This window comes from Candida margitis (genome assembly GCF_024628925.1).
Source record: "Candida margitis strain CBS 14175 chromosome Unknown scaffold17, whole genome shotgun sequence".
NCBI lineage: Eukaryota > Fungi > Ascomycota > Pichiomycetes > Serinales > Debaryomycetaceae > Lodderomyces > Lodderomyces margitis.
The window spans coordinates 1-16,952 of NW_026261852.1; the positions used below are offsets into that span (position 1 = coordinate 1).

General features: G+C 39.2%; 11 protein-coding genes across 11 annotated transcripts; 4 read left to right on the top strand and 7 right to left on the bottom strand. All coding sequences in view use genetic code 12, as the record gives it.

Annotated features, from left to right (window-relative positions):
* Positions 1-245: 245 nt before the first annotated feature.
* On the bottom strand, positions 246-2,807 carry RAD16 (DNA repair protein; the record flags this gene model as incomplete). Its single annotated transcript, XM_051815889.1, has 1 exon — positions 246-2,807. The coding sequence occupies one exon, from the start codon at positions 2,805-2,807 to the stop codon at positions 246-248; it is 2,562 nt and encodes an 853-aa protein (XP_051670614.1).
* Positions 2,808-3,214: 407 nt separating this feature from the next.
* TIF34 (translation initiation factor eIF3 subunit i) lies at positions 3,215-4,267 on the bottom strand (the record flags this gene model as incomplete). The annotated part of the gene is made up of 1 exon (XM_051815890.1): positions 3,215-4,267. The coding sequence occupies one exon, from the start codon at positions 4,265-4,267 to the stop codon at positions 3,215-3,217; it is 1,053 nt and encodes a 350-aa protein (XP_051670615.1).
* A 538-nt stretch (positions 4,268-4,805) lies between these two features.
* CANMA_003693 (YDL086W) lies at positions 4,806-6,203 on the bottom strand (the record flags this gene model as incomplete). Its single annotated transcript, XM_051815891.1, has 3 exons — positions 4,806-5,602; positions 5,973-6,002; positions 6,062-6,203. The coding sequence occupies 3 exons, from the start codon at positions 6,201-6,203 to the stop codon at positions 4,806-4,808; spliced, it is 969 nt and encodes a 322-aa protein (XP_051670616.1).
* A 215-nt stretch (positions 6,204-6,418) lies between these two features.
* Positions 6,419-7,468, bottom strand: CANMA_003694 (guanine nucleotide exchange factor; the record flags this gene model as incomplete). Its single annotated transcript, XM_051815892.1, has 1 exon — positions 6,419-7,468. The coding sequence occupies one exon, from the start codon at positions 7,466-7,468 to the stop codon at positions 6,419-6,421; it is 1,050 nt and encodes a 349-aa protein (XP_051670617.1).
* Positions 7,469-8,264: 796 nt separating this feature from the next.
* CANMA_003695 (succinate dehydrogenase membrane anchor subunit) lies at positions 8,265-8,732 on the top strand (the record flags this gene model as incomplete). Its single annotated transcript, XM_051815895.1, has 1 exon — positions 8,265-8,732. The coding sequence occupies one exon, from the start codon at positions 8,265-8,267 to the stop codon at positions 8,730-8,732; it is 468 nt and encodes a 155-aa protein (XP_051670618.1).
* Positions 8,733-8,790: 58 nt separating this feature from the next.
* CANMA_003696 (uncharacterized protein) lies at positions 8,791-10,794 on the bottom strand (the record flags this gene model as incomplete). The annotated part of the gene is made up of 1 exon (XM_051815896.1): positions 8,791-10,794. The coding sequence occupies one exon, from the start codon at positions 10,792-10,794 to the stop codon at positions 8,791-8,793; it is 2,004 nt and encodes a 667-aa protein (XP_051670619.1).
* Positions 10,795-11,323: 529 nt separating this feature from the next.
* On the top strand, positions 11,324-11,803 carry SPC19 (Spc19p; the record flags this gene model as incomplete). Its single annotated transcript, XM_051815897.1, has 1 exon — positions 11,324-11,803. One exon carries the CDS (start codon positions 11,324-11,326, stop codon positions 11,801-11,803), a length of 480 nt encoding a protein of 159 aa, XP_051670620.1.
* A 577-nt stretch (positions 11,804-12,380) lies between these two features.
* Positions 12,381-13,409, top strand: CANMA_003698 (uncharacterized protein; the record flags this gene model as incomplete). Its single annotated transcript, XM_051815898.1, has 1 exon — positions 12,381-13,409. One exon carries the CDS (start codon positions 12,381-12,383, stop codon positions 13,407-13,409), a length of 1,029 nt encoding a protein of 342 aa, XP_051670621.1.
* A 137-nt stretch (positions 13,410-13,546) lies between these two features.
* On the bottom strand, positions 13,547-15,304 carry GGA2 (phosphatidylinositol 4-phosphate-binding protein; the record flags this gene model as incomplete). Its single annotated transcript, XM_051815899.1, has 1 exon — positions 13,547-15,304. The coding sequence occupies one exon, from the start codon at positions 15,302-15,304 to the stop codon at positions 13,547-13,549; it is 1,758 nt and encodes a 585-aa protein (XP_051670622.1).
* Positions 15,305-15,583: 279 nt separating this feature from the next.
* On the top strand, positions 15,584-16,012 carry CANMA_003700 (uncharacterized protein; the record flags this gene model as incomplete). Its single annotated transcript, XM_051815900.1, has 1 exon — positions 15,584-16,012. One exon carries the CDS (start codon positions 15,584-15,586, stop codon positions 16,010-16,012), a length of 429 nt encoding a protein of 142 aa, XP_051670623.1.
* Positions 16,013-16,054: 42 nt separating this feature from the next.
* Positions 16,055-16,725, bottom strand: CANMA_003701 (uncharacterized protein; the record flags this gene model as incomplete). The annotated part of the gene is made up of 2 exons (XM_051815901.1): positions 16,055-16,636; positions 16,690-16,725. The coding sequence occupies 2 exons, from the start codon at positions 16,723-16,725 to the stop codon at positions 16,055-16,057; spliced, it is 618 nt and encodes a 205-aa protein (XP_051670624.1).
* Between the last annotated feature and the right edge of the window lie 227 nt (positions 16,726-16,952).

Below are 16,952 nucleotides of genomic sequence, written 5' to 3' on the forward strand. Positions count from 1 at the left end.
GTGATGCTAAATTCTGCAACAAGGTCACTTCGTTTGTCTTCTTGTTTAAGCTGCAAAATAAAACAAAAAAATGTTGACGTTTTAAGCTCAACTCCCAACATTTAGCTACTATATGCAGGCTGCATAAAAGAATCTTGAAAAGATTTTTTTTCTTTTGTTTTCCCTACACGTAGCGTTTATACTTCAATAGCACTGTGTTTGTTTTTGGTACAAAATACCTATATAAATAATATACCTGCATCCGCTCAATTCATAAACAAAAATTGCAAATCATCAGGAGTCAATTTGCTCACCGCAGCCTCATCGTGATTAATAGTAGCATTGATCATATTAGCTTTCTTCTCTTGTAATTCGATAATTTTCAGCTCAATACTATCCTCAATACAAAACCTGGTGATCCTAATCGGCCTTTTTTGACCTATTCTATGAACACGGTCCATAGACTGCCACTCGACACTTGGATTCCACCAAGGATCCATTAAAAATACCTGCGACGCTTCGCACAAGTTCAAGGCGACACCACCTGCCTTTAACGAAACCAAAAACACTTCAACTTCAATATTATCCATGAAATACTTGATCGTGTTGTCACGCTGTTGAGGTGACATAGAACCAGACAATTTCGCTGTTTGAAACCCAGCTCTTTTCAATCTCCACTCAATTAAATCCAACATTGAGGTGAATTGCGAAAACACAATCGACTTGATTGTATGCTTATCGGACCTGAGTTTGTATAACTCTTCCACAAGTGCTTCTATTTTAGTTGAAGACCTCCATTCACCTCCATGTGAGCCCTGTTTGATTCTATTCACAATTGACGCCTTTGTGAACAACTCTTCATCCACTTCGAGAGCAGGTTGCTCCAAGTCAATTGACAAACCTATATGGCAAACAGGACATGTCAATTTACTGTTGACGCCATCAAATGACTCGATATAGTCTTGAATACACATGCGGCAAAATCTATGGTGGCATTTTGACTCTATTGGTTCCTCTGCTTCGTCATCACAGAGTTGACAAATAATCACACCATCAATTTCATTAGAAATTTGATTGGTTCCGTACCTCTTCAAGACTAAATCTGGGTGGTCAGCCAATTGCCTCATTCTGGTAATCAAGGTGAAGATATTGGCATAGTTGTTCAAAACAACACCCTCGGCCACATAGTCATTAAACTTTCGTTTGGAGTCACTGTAGAGCGATGTGTAAAGATCTCTCTCCTCTTCGTTGAACTTGTCACGTCTGATTTCAACAATTCTTGGAGGCAACCCCAAATCGTCGGCTCGTTCAATCTTGGTTCTTCGCAACATCATATTATCTAGCAACAATCGCAAATTTTTGAAACTATCCATACCGTCTCCTTCCAATCCAAACTTTAAAATATTCTTCAACATAAAATGATTAAAAAAATTAGTATGCATCATCCCTGGGTGTCCACAAAAGTCACAGGTTCTTCCGTTGGAAAATTTCCAATCATTACTAGCACATTCACATTTAGTACAGAAATACTTGTGAAATGGGTCTAATTTCATATACCTAATCAAGGAATAAATTTCACCTATTCTGTTTTGCAACGGGGTACCTGTTAAACACCATCTTTTCTTTGTCTTGAGGTGGTTTGCTGCTCTGGCTGTATTTGAAGCTCTGTCCTTGATGTTGTGTGCTTCATCTAGCACTACTCTGTAGAACTCCGTTTCATGCAATGCCGATTTTTCCTTTACAAGATTTCCTTTCCTTTTAAAACCATACTGTTGCTTCCTGAAAGAAGACTCCAAAACCGCGTACGATGTAAGGATCACATCATAGCTCTCCAATTCAGAAACTTTGTTAACACGATTTCCACCGTGAAATAGCAACACCTTCAATTTGCCATCTGTGTGTCTCTCAATTTCATTTTTCCATTGCATCAAGGCAACAGTAGGGCCAACAACCAAGTTTGGTTTCTTGGTGGTGTCGTGCATAAACAACCCGATAGTCTGTATTGTTTTACCCATACCCATTTCGTCAGCTAAAATGCCTCCTTGGAATCTACCTTCCTCTTGCTTCAAAAGCCAATTCAATCCTTCCAATTGAAAAGGCAACAATTTTATGGACATACCTACAGGGTGCTCAGCACGCTCCGGTTTGATTTTCTCGTAACCAGCCAAGTCTGTAAAGACGGTTTTTATCTCAGGATGATTGGTGTAAAGATTGTTTGTAGAACGTTCATAATACGAAATTTTGGGTTTCGCCACTCTTTTCGCCCTTGCAGGTGCTCGCTTCCTCTTCACTTGCCTTGGTTGCGCTGCTGGAGCCTCTCTAGCAGGCAAGCTTGCTAAAGGCTCATCATCGGAAGAAATGTCTATGATTGTTCTATCATTAGTCTCACTTGCATTCACAGTTGTTGCTCCAAGATACTCAACATCGTCGTCATCAGATGATGCAGTGTCTTTGTCATCCTCTAAGCTCAAGGTGAACTCTTCATCGTCGTCAGATGATGACTCGTCGGCTTGGGTGATTGCCACATTGCGTCGGTTGCCATTACGACGCGTGTGTGTTGCGCGTGCTGTACGCGTTGCTCTTGATCTTGAGGGTACCTCCACGTTAGCGTAAGTGTCAGAATCGATTTCACCATCACTATCGTCTTCCGAAGGTAGTTCGGTGTATGTTGTGTTCTTGGTGGTTTGTCTTTTTGGTGTTCTTCTTGCCGTTGCTCTTCTTCTCTTGTTATCGGTGTCGCCAACCACAAAACCGCCCCCAATATCGCTCAAGTCAGATACTGAGTCCAAATCAATATCTTCGTTGTACTGTGCGTTAGATCTACTCATTTGTAGGATGTATATGTGGTGGTGGTGGTGGTGGTGTTGGTTATAATTGCTAAAAGTATAATAAAGAATTGAGAGAAATATGTCTGAAATTTATGGCAAAATAAATTCATAATTTTTGGTTTTCACAAAAAGATTTCACTAAATGATTCAAAACTGCATATAGAAACTTTTCACAATATGCATCTCATTTATTATTGACTTATTAAATTTCTTTTTCATGTCATTTAGTAGTACCATTTAGCCGAAGGAAGTTGGTTGACTCAGAAAACACTACAATCAAATGTCAGAACCGTCAACCGACCATACGAGTCTTACGGAAATGTAACTCTACACCTCATTTAGCAGCACATGAAGCTTCTATTATGTCTTTTATATATATATATATATATATATATACTATACATTATCTAGATGGTTCCAGCTGCAGCTGCTTTCTCGGTTCTTTCAGCATCAAAGAGGAAATCAATGTATGATTTGTCAAACGAGTGGACTCTGACAAAACCATCCTCTCCTCCACTACTGTATCCTGTTCCATCTGGGTGTACGGCAACGGTGTTCAATGGACCGAAATGTCCCTTGACACGCCCAATCTCTTCCTCAAAGATTTTATGATAGAATCTGGCCTCAAACTTACCCTGAGACTCGGCGGTGGTAGTGACATTTCTTGCTTCTTGACCACCACCCAAAATAACAAAGTCTTTCAACGGCGTGATAGCTGCTGTGTTCATTGGAGCGTCAGCTTTATAAACCTTCAATATTTCAAATGTGTCGACATCAATTAAAGTGGCACACTTGTCCTTTGATGAAGTTATAAAGTATGATCTATCCTCTGGTGCAAATTGAATATCAGTCACACTCACTATCTTTTCCTCATTATGTATACCATGTGCTTGAATTCTCTTTATCAACTCACCGGTTTCAGCGTCATATTTTGATACAAACCCGTCATCGTGTCCAGCTATTATGTATTTTCCATCAGCAGACCATCCAGCAACAGTGGCCTTGGACCCACCTTCCTCCCTCTCAATAACCAAAGATGGGGTTTCGCTCTGCTGCGTCAAAGTATTTGGATCATGATTTATATCATACACCTTTATCGTACCAATATGACCCATTACTTGATCAGCAATCGCCAACAATTTTGACCCATCAGGTGAAAAGGCAACTCTTCTCACGGGTGAAGGACTGTTCCATGTATAAATGCATTCTCCGGTTTCAACCTTCCACAATTTTATTGCCAAATCACCTCCACCTGTAGCACATAAATCTGTCTCTGGATCAACATCAATCGACCAGATTACACCCTGATGTCCTTCCAAGGTTCCTAATCTTTCACCGTTTGATGAGTACCAGATTGATGCAGCATTATCTTTTGCAACAGAAAATAGCAAGTCACCTTCTCTGTTGTATTTCACTTGCGTTAAAGAACGCTCGTGTCCCATTAACTTGATTGGTCTCATTATTGTGTTTGTAGTGCTGTTGTTGCTGCTGCTGATCCCGTTGGTGGTGTAATGCTTAGGAACAAGCCAAAACAGAAAGTGAAAAAAAAAAAAGAAAATTTTGCCATAAATTATTTTGGTCGTGTATGACTACCAGATTCGATGCAATATTGGTGGGCTTGATTAGAGTATTGGTCTACCCTTAACAAGTGACCATATACACGGGGCATGACAGAGATGTAGATTTAGCGATATTAGCATTGTAATTAACTAGTAAATTTCGAGAAAGAGTAAAAGAAGCTAACATGCTGATGAACTTTAACTCCTCGCGAGATCTGACACTGATGCAACTTCCACATGCGAAGTGTCACCAACGCGTGAAACTCCAATTTCTCGAAAGTAGAATGCTTGATTATAACTGCAGACGAGGAAATTGGTAATTGATTAGAGGTACTCATTTTAAGGCATTTGAAATAGCAGTTCAAAAGATTCATATATTAATGGCATAAAGTAAATACTCTTGAGATCAGTCAAGAGTATAAAGAGACACGTATCATACTTAACAGACATCTTCAATCACCTGTGGCTTTCCATCGTGGTCACCATAATCCAACTTCAATTTACGGTTGAACAATTCCAACAACCAATCAAAGCACAATTTCGTCACGGCTGGATCATATCTTCCTTTACTGTTCTCATCCCTAATAAAGGCATGTTGAGCATCATTAATCTCAATAAAGGTCAATTGCACTTTGTTGCGTCTCAATTCGCTTCTAATCAAGTCTCTTCCTTCCAAAGGAACATGATTATCCTTGTCACCAAAGATCATCACCAATTCACCCTTAATTTCACCGCTTCTTTTCAAAGAGTCGTCATTCTTACCCTTACCAAGTGCGTGGATGTGTATATCAGTTGCAAAAAAACACACAGCTGCTTTGACGCGAGGATCCAAGGCAGTTCTAAATGCCAAATGACCTCCCAAGCACATTCCTGTTGAGCCAATGCTTCCATTGCATGTAGGCAAACTCAACAAATAGTCAATAGTCAACTTAGAATCTTCATCGTATGAACTCAATTCCTTTTCAATCTTGTACCTATTACCCCTGTCTGTACCTTCGTCGTCGTACGCCAATGCCTCTGGGCCTTCGAAGTTATGGTATACTGATGGACATGCAACAATGAAACCTTGTCCAGCAATGTCTCTAGCGAATCTGGCAACTGGTGGGGTCACTTGATAGATCTCACTATAGACAACCACCCCAGGGAATTTTACCTTTGGGTAATTGGGTATCTTGGGATGGAAAGTGAAAATCCTCATTGTGGTCCCATCGCTGGTTTTCACATCAGTGAATGAATCTTCAATCAACATTGCTGCTATTAGTATACGTTGACGGTGGTGCTCCGAAGAAGGAAAAGAAAAAATACCCAAACGGTTTTTAAAGTTGGGGTTCCGATTGTTCGGTGAAAAAAAAAAAAATATGAATAGGAGATTGAGTATCATACATTGGCATACTCAAAGATGCATGATATCCATGCATCCCCTCGTGACACTTATAAGCTAATGATAAGAGCACACTGTTTGGACATAGGTTGTACCACAGCTAAGGTTGTGCTCAAGGGAAAATTCGTAAAACAACGTATTACATCTTTTCATTACATCCATTATAATAGTATTTACATCGACAAAGTCACACGGTTGGGTTTCCTCATTTCTTCTGCAACTTACCCAATCTTTCGGCTTCTTTCTTAGCGTCAGCTAAAATAGAGTGTTAGTATAGTTATGTGACATCTGCCTCCATCTACTTGTATACGTACCTGCCGCCTGTTTTGCTCTCATGCGCTCAGCATCGGTCTCCATTCGTTTATTCTTATCTCCTTGCTTCTGGCCCTTTTTCGCTTCTTCTTGTTTCTTTAAATTTTTAAGTCTCGCAAGCTCCCTTTGGTTTCCTCTGGCCATGGTTAAGGTTATAGAAATGTGGGTTCGATTATTTTTTGCGTCCTAGCTTAGATGTGATTCACTTGGAACGGCTCCTGTTGGACATGATTGGCCAAAAAAGTTTGGTCCTTTGGACCACTTTTTACACACGAAATGGTTAGTTTATATGCAGGACATGACTACAAGCTGTTCCTATAACAAACAAAAATTGAACTATAGTTTACTGCCTTCTATACTCACTGCTCCTTCATTTCAGTTATAAGACCACGATCCTTCTTAGGATCGTAAGGAGTCAATAGAAACTTGGAAAACTTTTTCAAGTTTTCAACTCCTCTAATTTCAGTTCCAAGCAACGGCATTTTTACCAAATGATAGTCCTCGTACAACTCGGCCATTTGGTCCAAGTACTTCTTTTGCATCTTCCATCTACTTACGCACCTTTGACAAGGGTTTTCATCATCGTCTGCAAATAACAATTGGTTGACAACAATCGAATTAACATCCATTTTGTAAGACATTAATTCTTGAATCATCCGTTCCGTTTCATACAATGACAAGAATTCCGAAATACAAACACAGACAAATGTTGTCAAATCCGGATTGGTAAACTGTTCATTCACCTCAGTAACGTTTTTCTGCACTTCATTCAATTTTTCAAACATATCTTGTTGGCCACCAGCACCTCCTCCTAACATACTCATCATGGGTCCCAATTTACCTGATAACTGTTGGAATTTTCCCAACAACTTTTGCAAAGTGGATGGAAGTTGCAAGAAACGCAAGGTGTGCCCTGTTGGTGCAGTATCAAAGATAATGGTCCTGTATGATATTTTGTCCTTGCTATCATTTTCATCAACTTTCTGATTTTTGATGTGTTTCAACACCTCCATAAATGATAAGGCTTCATCTATACCAGGGATTGATCCCGTCATATCATTCATTATGCTTTTCAACGGATCGTTTGGATCATTGTTGTATTGCTGTGCTTGTTGCTGCAAATCGCTCATGGCCGCTTCTGGGTCTATTTCCATACATGACAAATTGGACAACCCTTCGACTTTTCTTGCCTCTTTGCCAAACTTTTGGCAAAAAGCATCCGACAAGTTATGAGCAGGATCGGTGGAAATTAAGAGGAATTCCGAATCTGGATGTTGTAATGCTAATTGCACGGCAATTGATGATGACGTGGTGGTTTTCCCCACACCACCTTTACCTCCGACGAAAATCCATTTCAAAGTGTCTTGTTTAATCAAAGATTCTAAAGTAGGTTCTAAATCGAGATCCATATTGTAGTTGAATTGTGGGTGGCGTGTATCTATCTTGTTGTCAATTTTGGAGACTTATTTTTTTTTCACCTGCAGAGACACCGTTGGCATTCTTTGCAATTCCATAACCGGCGCAAATGCTACCAGATGATATGACAATAGTGAGCAAATAGTAGATTTCTGAGATACTTGGTATCATAGAAAGAATCCCGACTTTTAGCTTCTATATTCCAGCTGAGTATTAGTCGCATACTGTTTGCAAGAGTATATTGTGTGATAAAACATGAATTAATGGTACAAGCCTTTTTTTAATAATATTTTTGCAACAAATTAACACCAAATGTTGTTTTCCTAATGCAGCTAACTCTTCAATGTAATACCTAGGTAAAAAGAGACACATTCATATGCCTTGACACTTTCTTTAACTTTAACAGAGTGAGAAAGTACGTATGTTTGAAACCTGGCAAGTTTAGGATAAACTCATTCCTTGAAAAATACAAAGAGATGTCGAAATTGTCACAGATTCGGTTCAAGATTAAACTATCCCAAATAACGCATTCTAATATGCTTAGGCACTCCGGTCGTACACTGCCACCGATATGCTGCTGGGTAGGATTTACCACTTTATTAATGTCATGGTAGCTCCCATATTGACCTGCATGTAATTCTGACCAATCATCTTTTTTCGGTACATAAGCGATTACAATACCCCGGGGAAAAAGGTTAGAGGAAAAAATAAAAAAAAAACAAATACCGATTTCTAGTAGTCACACCTAGAGCCAAACCACTAAACCTTTATTTATTCCTTCATATCACAATGTTGTCGCGTCTTGGAGTCGGTCACACTGCCAGAATATCAAACAGATTTATCAAACCATCTTTGATCAGAGGTATAAAAACTATTCCTCAACCACCTGGATTCATTGTTGGTACCGTTAATGACGCTTATGTTGGACCAAAACCACACAAGTTGGAAGGCTCATACCACTGGACACTTGAAAGATTAGTAAGTGCTGGTTTGGTGCCCTTGGTCTTGGCCCCAATGTTGACTGGTGCATCAACTTTTGTCGACTCGACCTTGAGTGCATTGTTATTGTACCACTGTTATGCCGGTTTCCAATCTTGTATCATAGATTATATCCCAAAAAGAGTGTATGGATCATGGTTCAACTACGCTATGTATCTTTTAACTTTTGGAACGGGTGTTGCTGGTTACGGTATCTATGAGATTGAAAAGAAAGAGGGCGGAGTAAGTACCATAATCTCGAAATTATGGAAAGCATAAACAAGGCAATTTAAGTTTTTAGGTAAAGAGAAGAAGGACATGCTTTGTATATTAACATCTAATTCAATAGACGATATAAGTAAACACCAACTAGTAGCACCGAAGTGGCTATTGCTAGATTCAGCACTACGGTTTTGTTTTCGCCAGATAGTTTAATGAATGAAAGTTTATCATGATACTTTGTAGATGGTTGCATTTCTCTGTTCAACAGGATTGAGCTTGAGGACGCCAGTGATGGGAAGTCTTCAACTTTTGGAAACGGTTCAACATCATTAGGTATGTAGTTTGTCGTAATCACCGACGACGATGAAAGATTTTCAATGGGTAAATCTCTTGAGGGGCGGCGACTATTAGTCGCACTTGTATGCAAATCTAGCTCATCGGAGCTTCCTTCGTGATCAGACAGTGGTGGGGTTAGCTCTATAGCGTCCTTGAGTGAGGTACCATTTCTGGAGTCTAAGGATTTGGCACTATCCCTAACTGAAGGAGTGCGCGACAAATCCATTATGAATCCATTTATAGCGTCGGAAATTAGATCGTGCCCACTTTCAAGTATGTCGTCATCGGCAGTAGAAGTAGAAGTATCTTTCAACACTTTGGTCAGGCTTGGCTGTCGTTCATTGAGCAACAATTGCAAGTTATCCCGCTCTTGTTTGAGATTACTTATAACTGCTGCTGCAGATGAAGCTTCTGATTCCAATTTCTGAGCTTGCTCTTCCAATGATTGCACTCTTTTTCGTAAACGTGATTCCTCATGATCTTTTGACTTCAAATCTTTACTAATGATCTCCAATTTTGTAGCATACTCTGCCCTCGCTTTCACTAGTTGTTCGTCTAATTTTTTTGTCTTTATCCTTTCTGATTCCAATTCATCCTTGACTCCTTGTACTTTTAGCTTATATTGGTTTTCTAAATATGTCTCATTTAAGCTGTCTAATTCTTTTTGATAGTTGAGCAAGAAAGTTCGCAATGAGCTTAAAGCAGAAGCTTGTTGTTTGACTTTGGTGAAGTTTGACATCAACGTATTAACCATACTCTCAAGTGCCCCTGTGTTTGTGATTTGAGAGTTGTTGTATATGCCTGAATTTGTTGACGAATACAAGCCTAACAAATCGTCTTCTAGAGTTGGATTTATATCTCCATAAAGTGCACTATCAAAACTATCGGACAGGCATTGCTTGCTTCGTATCCCATCATCATTAATTTTGCGATAGATGTCCTCTATGAATGACAAGTGTTTGAACTCTGGGGTGTCTAGCTGTGACTTGCTTGCGAATTTCAGATCCGATTTAGTGTTGGCAATCACATTGATGTTGTCGATCCGGAGACTGATTTGCTTATGTGTTGATTCAGCCTGAACGTTGAAACCAAGACAAACTATGTCTCCAATCTTAACCTCAGTTGGTTCATTGCCAAGCCTAGAATCATTGAGATATGTTCCATTTGATGATCCCAAATCTTGTAACATTAGCCTCCCCGTTGTCGGGTCTATATAAATTTGAGCATGGTTACGAGACAACACTCGCGAGTCAAAATACCCATTGGACATGTCTGGTTTGTGCTTTGTTCCTGTGGGTCGACCTAGCTTTGTGGTTTCTGGAAATATAGCGACAGGTAAATGTTTTTCAACAAATGTGTCATTCAAAGGTATTAGTGTTACATAGTACTGCATTTGGGCCCTTTTTCGAGGTTGGGAACTGGCGGATGGATTAGATGATGGAGCTGATGAATAGATATATGAGTTTGTCTCCAAGCTATCTCGTGTAGTCTTTATGTTCATTGGATAGTTGACAACTTGCGATTTGGAATCAGATCGTTTCCTGGTAATTGGACCAGATGTTGTATCTTTTGAGGAAGTGGTATTCACGTGGCTAGTGGCATTAGTTGCTTGGGGTGGTTTTATATGAATGACACCACCTTTTCGATGTTCTAGAGTTGGGAATGGCAGTATCGACTCAACATTGTATTGATTGAAGTTTGCCCCAGATTTGATGTTACCAGTCGAGGTCGTTCTATGACCGATGCTGAGTGATTCGCCCAAATCTTTCGATGATTGTGTCATTTGTTGAGTTGTGTGATTTATGGCGAACTGTAGTTGACTAAACGTTCACAATAATACCAGCTTATTGCTTATTCCCCTTTTGATGCGTTTGTAATGTACTTTGGGTTCATTAGTTTATAGTGTAATGTATTTGTGCAAGAATATGCTGATTCAATTCCCTTTCCTGATGCTACTTCTCCTCCAAGTGGGAACAAAAGAAAAATGGCAAAAAGATATGTACAAAAGTTTTTGCTGTGTCTTGGTCTGTATTAAAGGGAAGTCTCTTGAAACTGTAATAGTCTAAACGCAGTGGATGAGTTTCGCGGTGAGTATGATTATGATCTGGTGTTTAAAGGTAAACTCTTTTTCACTTCAGCGTCTTTTGTTTAACTCTCTCTCAGTAATTAGAGAGAGAGAGATTTATAAAATCATGAGCTCAAAAACTTTCGCGTGTAAATTCGAAAATAATTTTTACTTACCAAACCCACAACAAACCCACAACCAAACAAACAACCACCAACTGCCACCACCGCCACACTACATTAGAGACATGCCACCACCACCTTCCTATCACCCATATAACAATCTACAAAACAGCAACAACTCAATCAAAGAGTCGATTGAGCTACTACGAAGTTCAAATCAAAAGTTGAGAGAGTCTACAAGTGACAGCTCTCGCTTGAAATACATACTATCAACAAGGAAAATATTCGGATTAGTGCCTGAATTAGACTTGGACGATGCTAAGCAGAGCTATTCGGAGACCATTACACCGCAAGTGAATAAAAGGATTGTAAAACTCAAAGAAGAAACGAACAAGTTGGAACTTAGGCTGAAAGAATTGGCGCAGGAACTCAGTTTGGCAAGAGAAAAGCTTAGCAATTATCGCAGTGGACGAGAGGTATGGGAATTAAACACAGAGGAGCTACTGCGAGATTCAAGATATGATAGACAAAAGTTGAAGAGATTGAAAGATTTGCAAAACATGAGATCAAGATTGCAATTTAATGTAAATTTGATGCAGTCATAGGCTTCAGTGGTGTAGCTTCTTGTACCGAGCTATGGCTGAAATGATACTGAACTAGGAAACTGGCGTTATATAGAGAAACTATTTATAGTAACAACGACTGAAACAAAGCAGCTAAATGGTGATAAGAAAACAATCCTACATTTCTCCTCCTCTTCCTCCTTCTCCTCCTCGACAATTGAATAATCGTTTATATCCCTCTCTTTAATTGCACAATGTTGACCTTGGTAACTTGCAGCTTCATCAACTCTTGTTTGATTGTCTCTTTTATTCCGTGTTTTTCGGAGTTAAAGGTTATCCGGATTTTGTCGTAAGAAACAACCACAAAACTGGGAACAAAGAGACAAAACAAGCAAGACAAACAAAAAGGTAAAAGAAGTTTCGTATATATATTTTTAATTACCTTTTCTCTCGTTTTCTCTCCCCTTTTAACATATCCCTTTGCCAATTAACAATATATATAAATATTTATAAAACTAACATACAAACCTTTTGTTACATCACACTACAACGGACAGGTTTAAGGTACTAGTTAATATATCAATACCATTATTTCCAATCTATTATCAGCTTTACAGTGATGAGAGCTTCAATCATTGTATTAGTTGCTGGCCTATTCTCAATGGTTTCGTCGAAAAACGTGTACAATTTGCACTCTATTCAAGACACTGACCGGGCCACCAATGATAAACGCGATGCCAAAAATGTACCACATTTGGAAAATTTGAAGAGGTCTTTAGATACAGACAATGGAAAAAGAGATGCGGAGCCAAAGAATGTCATCAATTTACAAGACTTGAAAGTTGGAGTCGACGATGAGGAGAATCAGAAACGAGATGCCAAAAATACTCCCAATTTGGATAATTTGAATAACCAATTTTTGCAGAATTCTGATAGAGTGACTAAGAGAAAGAATACATTTAAGATTTCAGACTTTATTCATGAAAACAAGAATGAAAAAAGAGACGCCAAGAATACATTCAACATCGGAAAGTACGCTGAATTATCGAGCGGAAGACGTGACGGGCAGGACATTCTCGACCTTCCTGATGACAGAAGATTACAAAATGACCACGTATTTACTTTTAACTCAGCTGACTGTTACAGTAACTTGTTACAGTCGATTTTGCCCCAATTAAAATCTGTCTCCATTTTTGCAGGATATATTAGAGACAACAAAGAACTCAACTCAAGAACCGAATCTCTGGATTCAAACATGTTGATTATCAGTCCTACTGATGATGCTATAGAGAATAAGCTTTCCAACTTGAAACCATGGGAGTTCCCTACTCTGTTGAATGGAGCAATGACTGAACAAGAACAGGATATTATCTTGCAAAAGAATTTACAAAACTACTTGAACGGACATGTTGTAACTGATTTCCAGGACAAGATAAGCATCCAAGATGGCAATGCAAACAAAGAAAAGATTGTTGTCACTAAGTTGAATAGTGGTGAACTTTTAGAGATTAAACAAGAGTTGGTCAGCCAAACTTTTTCCGTTAGAGTTGCTGCTGCACAACAAAGTGAATGGGTCCCAGTTACCACTGTGAGACAAGTTGAAAATGGTTTCATTTTTGTAATTAATGATTCCTTGGTCAAACCTTGAGGGGTGTTTCGCTCGGGCGGATATAATTTTCTTTTAGTTCTCGTAGGTAATTTTTGTTTAGCAGGTAATTTGTGTTCTTTTCTTATTCATTGACTTTATTGTTATTTCATTGTACAACTCTATAACCTATAGATCCTCTACTCCAAAATACTCACACCTGTATCCTCTTGCAGTTCATTGCCAACTTTATACTCAACCTTCCATTTAATTTTCAATTGTTTCTGTTGTGGATTTTCAATCGTAAAATCTTGTGAAGCGCCATGGTTGTTGAATCCGTAAATAACATCAGAAGATTGGGGGTTCAAGTCAAGTTTGCATGATTTAGGAACAGCAAGCATAAACTTGAGTTGGGAAATTGTTTGATTTTGGACATTTGAGAACAAAACTTTTCCTTTAAACGACGAAGGCGACGCTTGCAACACTCCAACTTCAACCTTGAGATTAGCTGAAGAGCCATTCGATTCATTGACGTTGATCATTTTCAAATAACCTTGAGATTCCGGTTGCTTTTGCAAGCTTGATGGTGTCGTGCTTGGGAAATCGAATCCAAAAGGGTCCAAGCCTGAAGCAGGCTTGGCATTTGCTGTATTGGATTGCAACTGTGGCGATGGAGAGTTCAAATCAGCCAACAAGTCAAAGTTGGAGGAGCTTGACTGGGTTGTTGGAGTGGGCTGGTGCAACTGAGTTGTGTTTCCGCCCAATGATATCGAACCGCCAGTACCGTACAAATTTAATGGATTTACTTTGTTGCCGTTGGCTGCCGATGCACCACCGGTGTTGTCACCAAAAGCCAAGTTAGATAAGTCGCTCAATAAGTCGTTGTACCCTTGTTCCTTACTGGCAGTAACATCTTCTGGTTCGTCATCAAAATCAATCAAATTCAAGTCGGCAGCTGCTCCTGCTCCCACTCCTCCGGATAATTTAAGTTGGCTTGCTTCATCCACTTTGCCTCCTTTCAACAATTGGTACTTTTGAATGACCTTATTCACATTATCATTCAAGGCCAAGAGATTGTTGACCTCCTCATCTCCTTCTTCGCCCTCTTTCTCTATAATTTTGCCAATGATAGGTTGTGAGCTCTTCACTGAACTATATAGCTCAAGTAATGCTTCATCTGAATCCTCACCAATTTTGCCCCCTGAACTTTCAATCGAGCTTAACATTTCACCCAAGATTTCAACTTTTCTACTCAATCTCACAATATCATCCTTCAACTGTTTCTTGTTTTCCTTGACGTTGTCGTCCTTGAAACCGGCCATTATTTTCATCAACTTGTTGGCCTCCTGCAAGTCTTGCGGTCTTCCTCTTCTGATCAATTCCTGTAATTTTGCTGAATGCACTTCTTCTTCTTCTTTTTGGATATCTTCCAACGACTTCAAATTATCACCCGGGTTCAAAACAGCAATATCTTCCACCTTGACCTCGGGAAATACATATCCCTTATTGGCCAACAATCTATGCATATCCCTTATGTAACTAAAATCGTCCTTGTACTTGGATGTACGGCAAATGGTTTGATACCATTCCTCAATCTGTGCCAAAATCAAACGCTGCACACGAGAATACCTCAAAGTGGGTCTCTCGGGGAATCTTTTAACCAATTCATTCAAGAATTCTTTTCTTGATATTTGCAATTGGAAGGGGTATCCACAATTCTTGACCAAATTGTCCAACAATGCTAGAGCCAATTCCGAAGTCTGTGGATCCCTTTGACTAATCAATTTAACAACAGCAATAGCTGCATCCCTAGGGGCAGATCCCTTCTTGGCATTTACGTAATCGCAAATCTCCAAATTGAGGGCTAGATTGGGTTCGTCGTTCGATGGTCTGCATGCTCGGTAAATACGACGTAATAGCTTCGGATTGATCTTATCAAGTGAATAAGATGACGCCATCTTTGCTAGTAAAGGATGTCAATTATTCAAATATTAGCAAAGTATACCGGATCTAAAGCAAATTAACCGCAAAATGTGTGAAATAAACAGTGAGGTTTGTTCTTTCAATTGATGTATTTTTTGATGTGGGTGTGGCCCTTCGAAGTTTGCTCAAACTTGTCCGACTTTTTTTTTTTCTTTTCTTGTTGTTGATCGACATATTTTGTGTAAGCGAATAGAGAGTGATCAACAGCATAAGTTACTACAAAGCGTAAAGCTAGAAGAACCAACTACACACATATGCAGGGCTCAAATGTGGACAATATTGATAATGAGGTAACCCCGGACCTAAGTGATCTCAATGAAGGAGCAACGGCGCAAATAGATTCTGAATCTTCACATGTACCACCATCACAAGAGACCGACCCTTTAGAACTACACAAGTTGGCATTGAGTTACGACTACTTGATGTTTAAAATAAAGGACTACATAAAGATATTGACCGATCAGACATATACATCCGTGCTTCTAAAACAAGATCAGATCAGCCAAGATTACCTTGAGAGACAATTGAATCTACCGCAACAATACGAGGAGATTGACAAGTTGCTCAAAACTTGTACCGATCTAGAACAGGAGTTTATGAAGATTGATCAACTCGAGATGTTTGTACACGATTTCAAGCAAAGACTAGATGCCATTGAACGGGGGTTCGGTAAAAAGCCGTAAAGTTTTAAAGTAGTTCCTGTTACTCGATATACTCTATGAATGCTATACTTTGTTCGCGGCATGTGCGGCATAAGTATCACCATATACCACCTTTCCACCGTCATGGGGAACTGTGGCAGTCGCCGGCACTGATTTCATAGCTGATGCTTTTCCATACTTTTTAATTAGATGCTTTTCCAACAATACAAAGTTTCTCGAGTTGCATTTATACAAGACATTAATAAAGTCACCAACCAAAGGAATCAATCCAATACCAAAGTCGAATGATACATTTGCCATCATTTGCGCCTCTAAACTTTTGGGTAACCCTCCGTCAATTTCTCTAGCGAGTTTCACCAATTGCAAGGCAAAAAATAAAGCAAGAACATCACCTATGCCTGGAATCAAGCCAATGATACCTGCCCATCCAAGACGTAACCCACATAAACTCAATTGTAAATCTAACCTGTAGGCACGTTTCTTGAACTTGTTCAATATCTTTAAATCATGTTCGGGAATAAATGACGGCAACTTCCTTCTTCTTTTGGCACCTTTTCTTTGGTAAAAATGTAGCTCCTGCTCTGGTATCTCTTCGAAATATGGATCCTCGTTTTCACCAAAGGTTACGAGATGATCAAGATTTGCCTGGGGAAGTTTGTTAGTAAGGAATGTTGTCGTCTGATGAATAGGAACCGTACCTTTTGTAGAAAGTATTTGTAGAAAAGCTGTGACATTCTGTGATATCAATTGAATGTGATAGAGGTGTAGGATCCTAAGTTTTCAAAGCAAAGTTGTTGAAAACTGGAACTTGAAATTTATTTATTTATTTATTTATGCATTGCTACTGCCGCATAGAACATACCAAGCACAAACAAAAAGTTACACTGTCGCAACTTTAAATTTTTTGGTTTTGTTTTTCTTTTTGACTGACATGACCCAAAAAAAAATATAAAAAACGGCT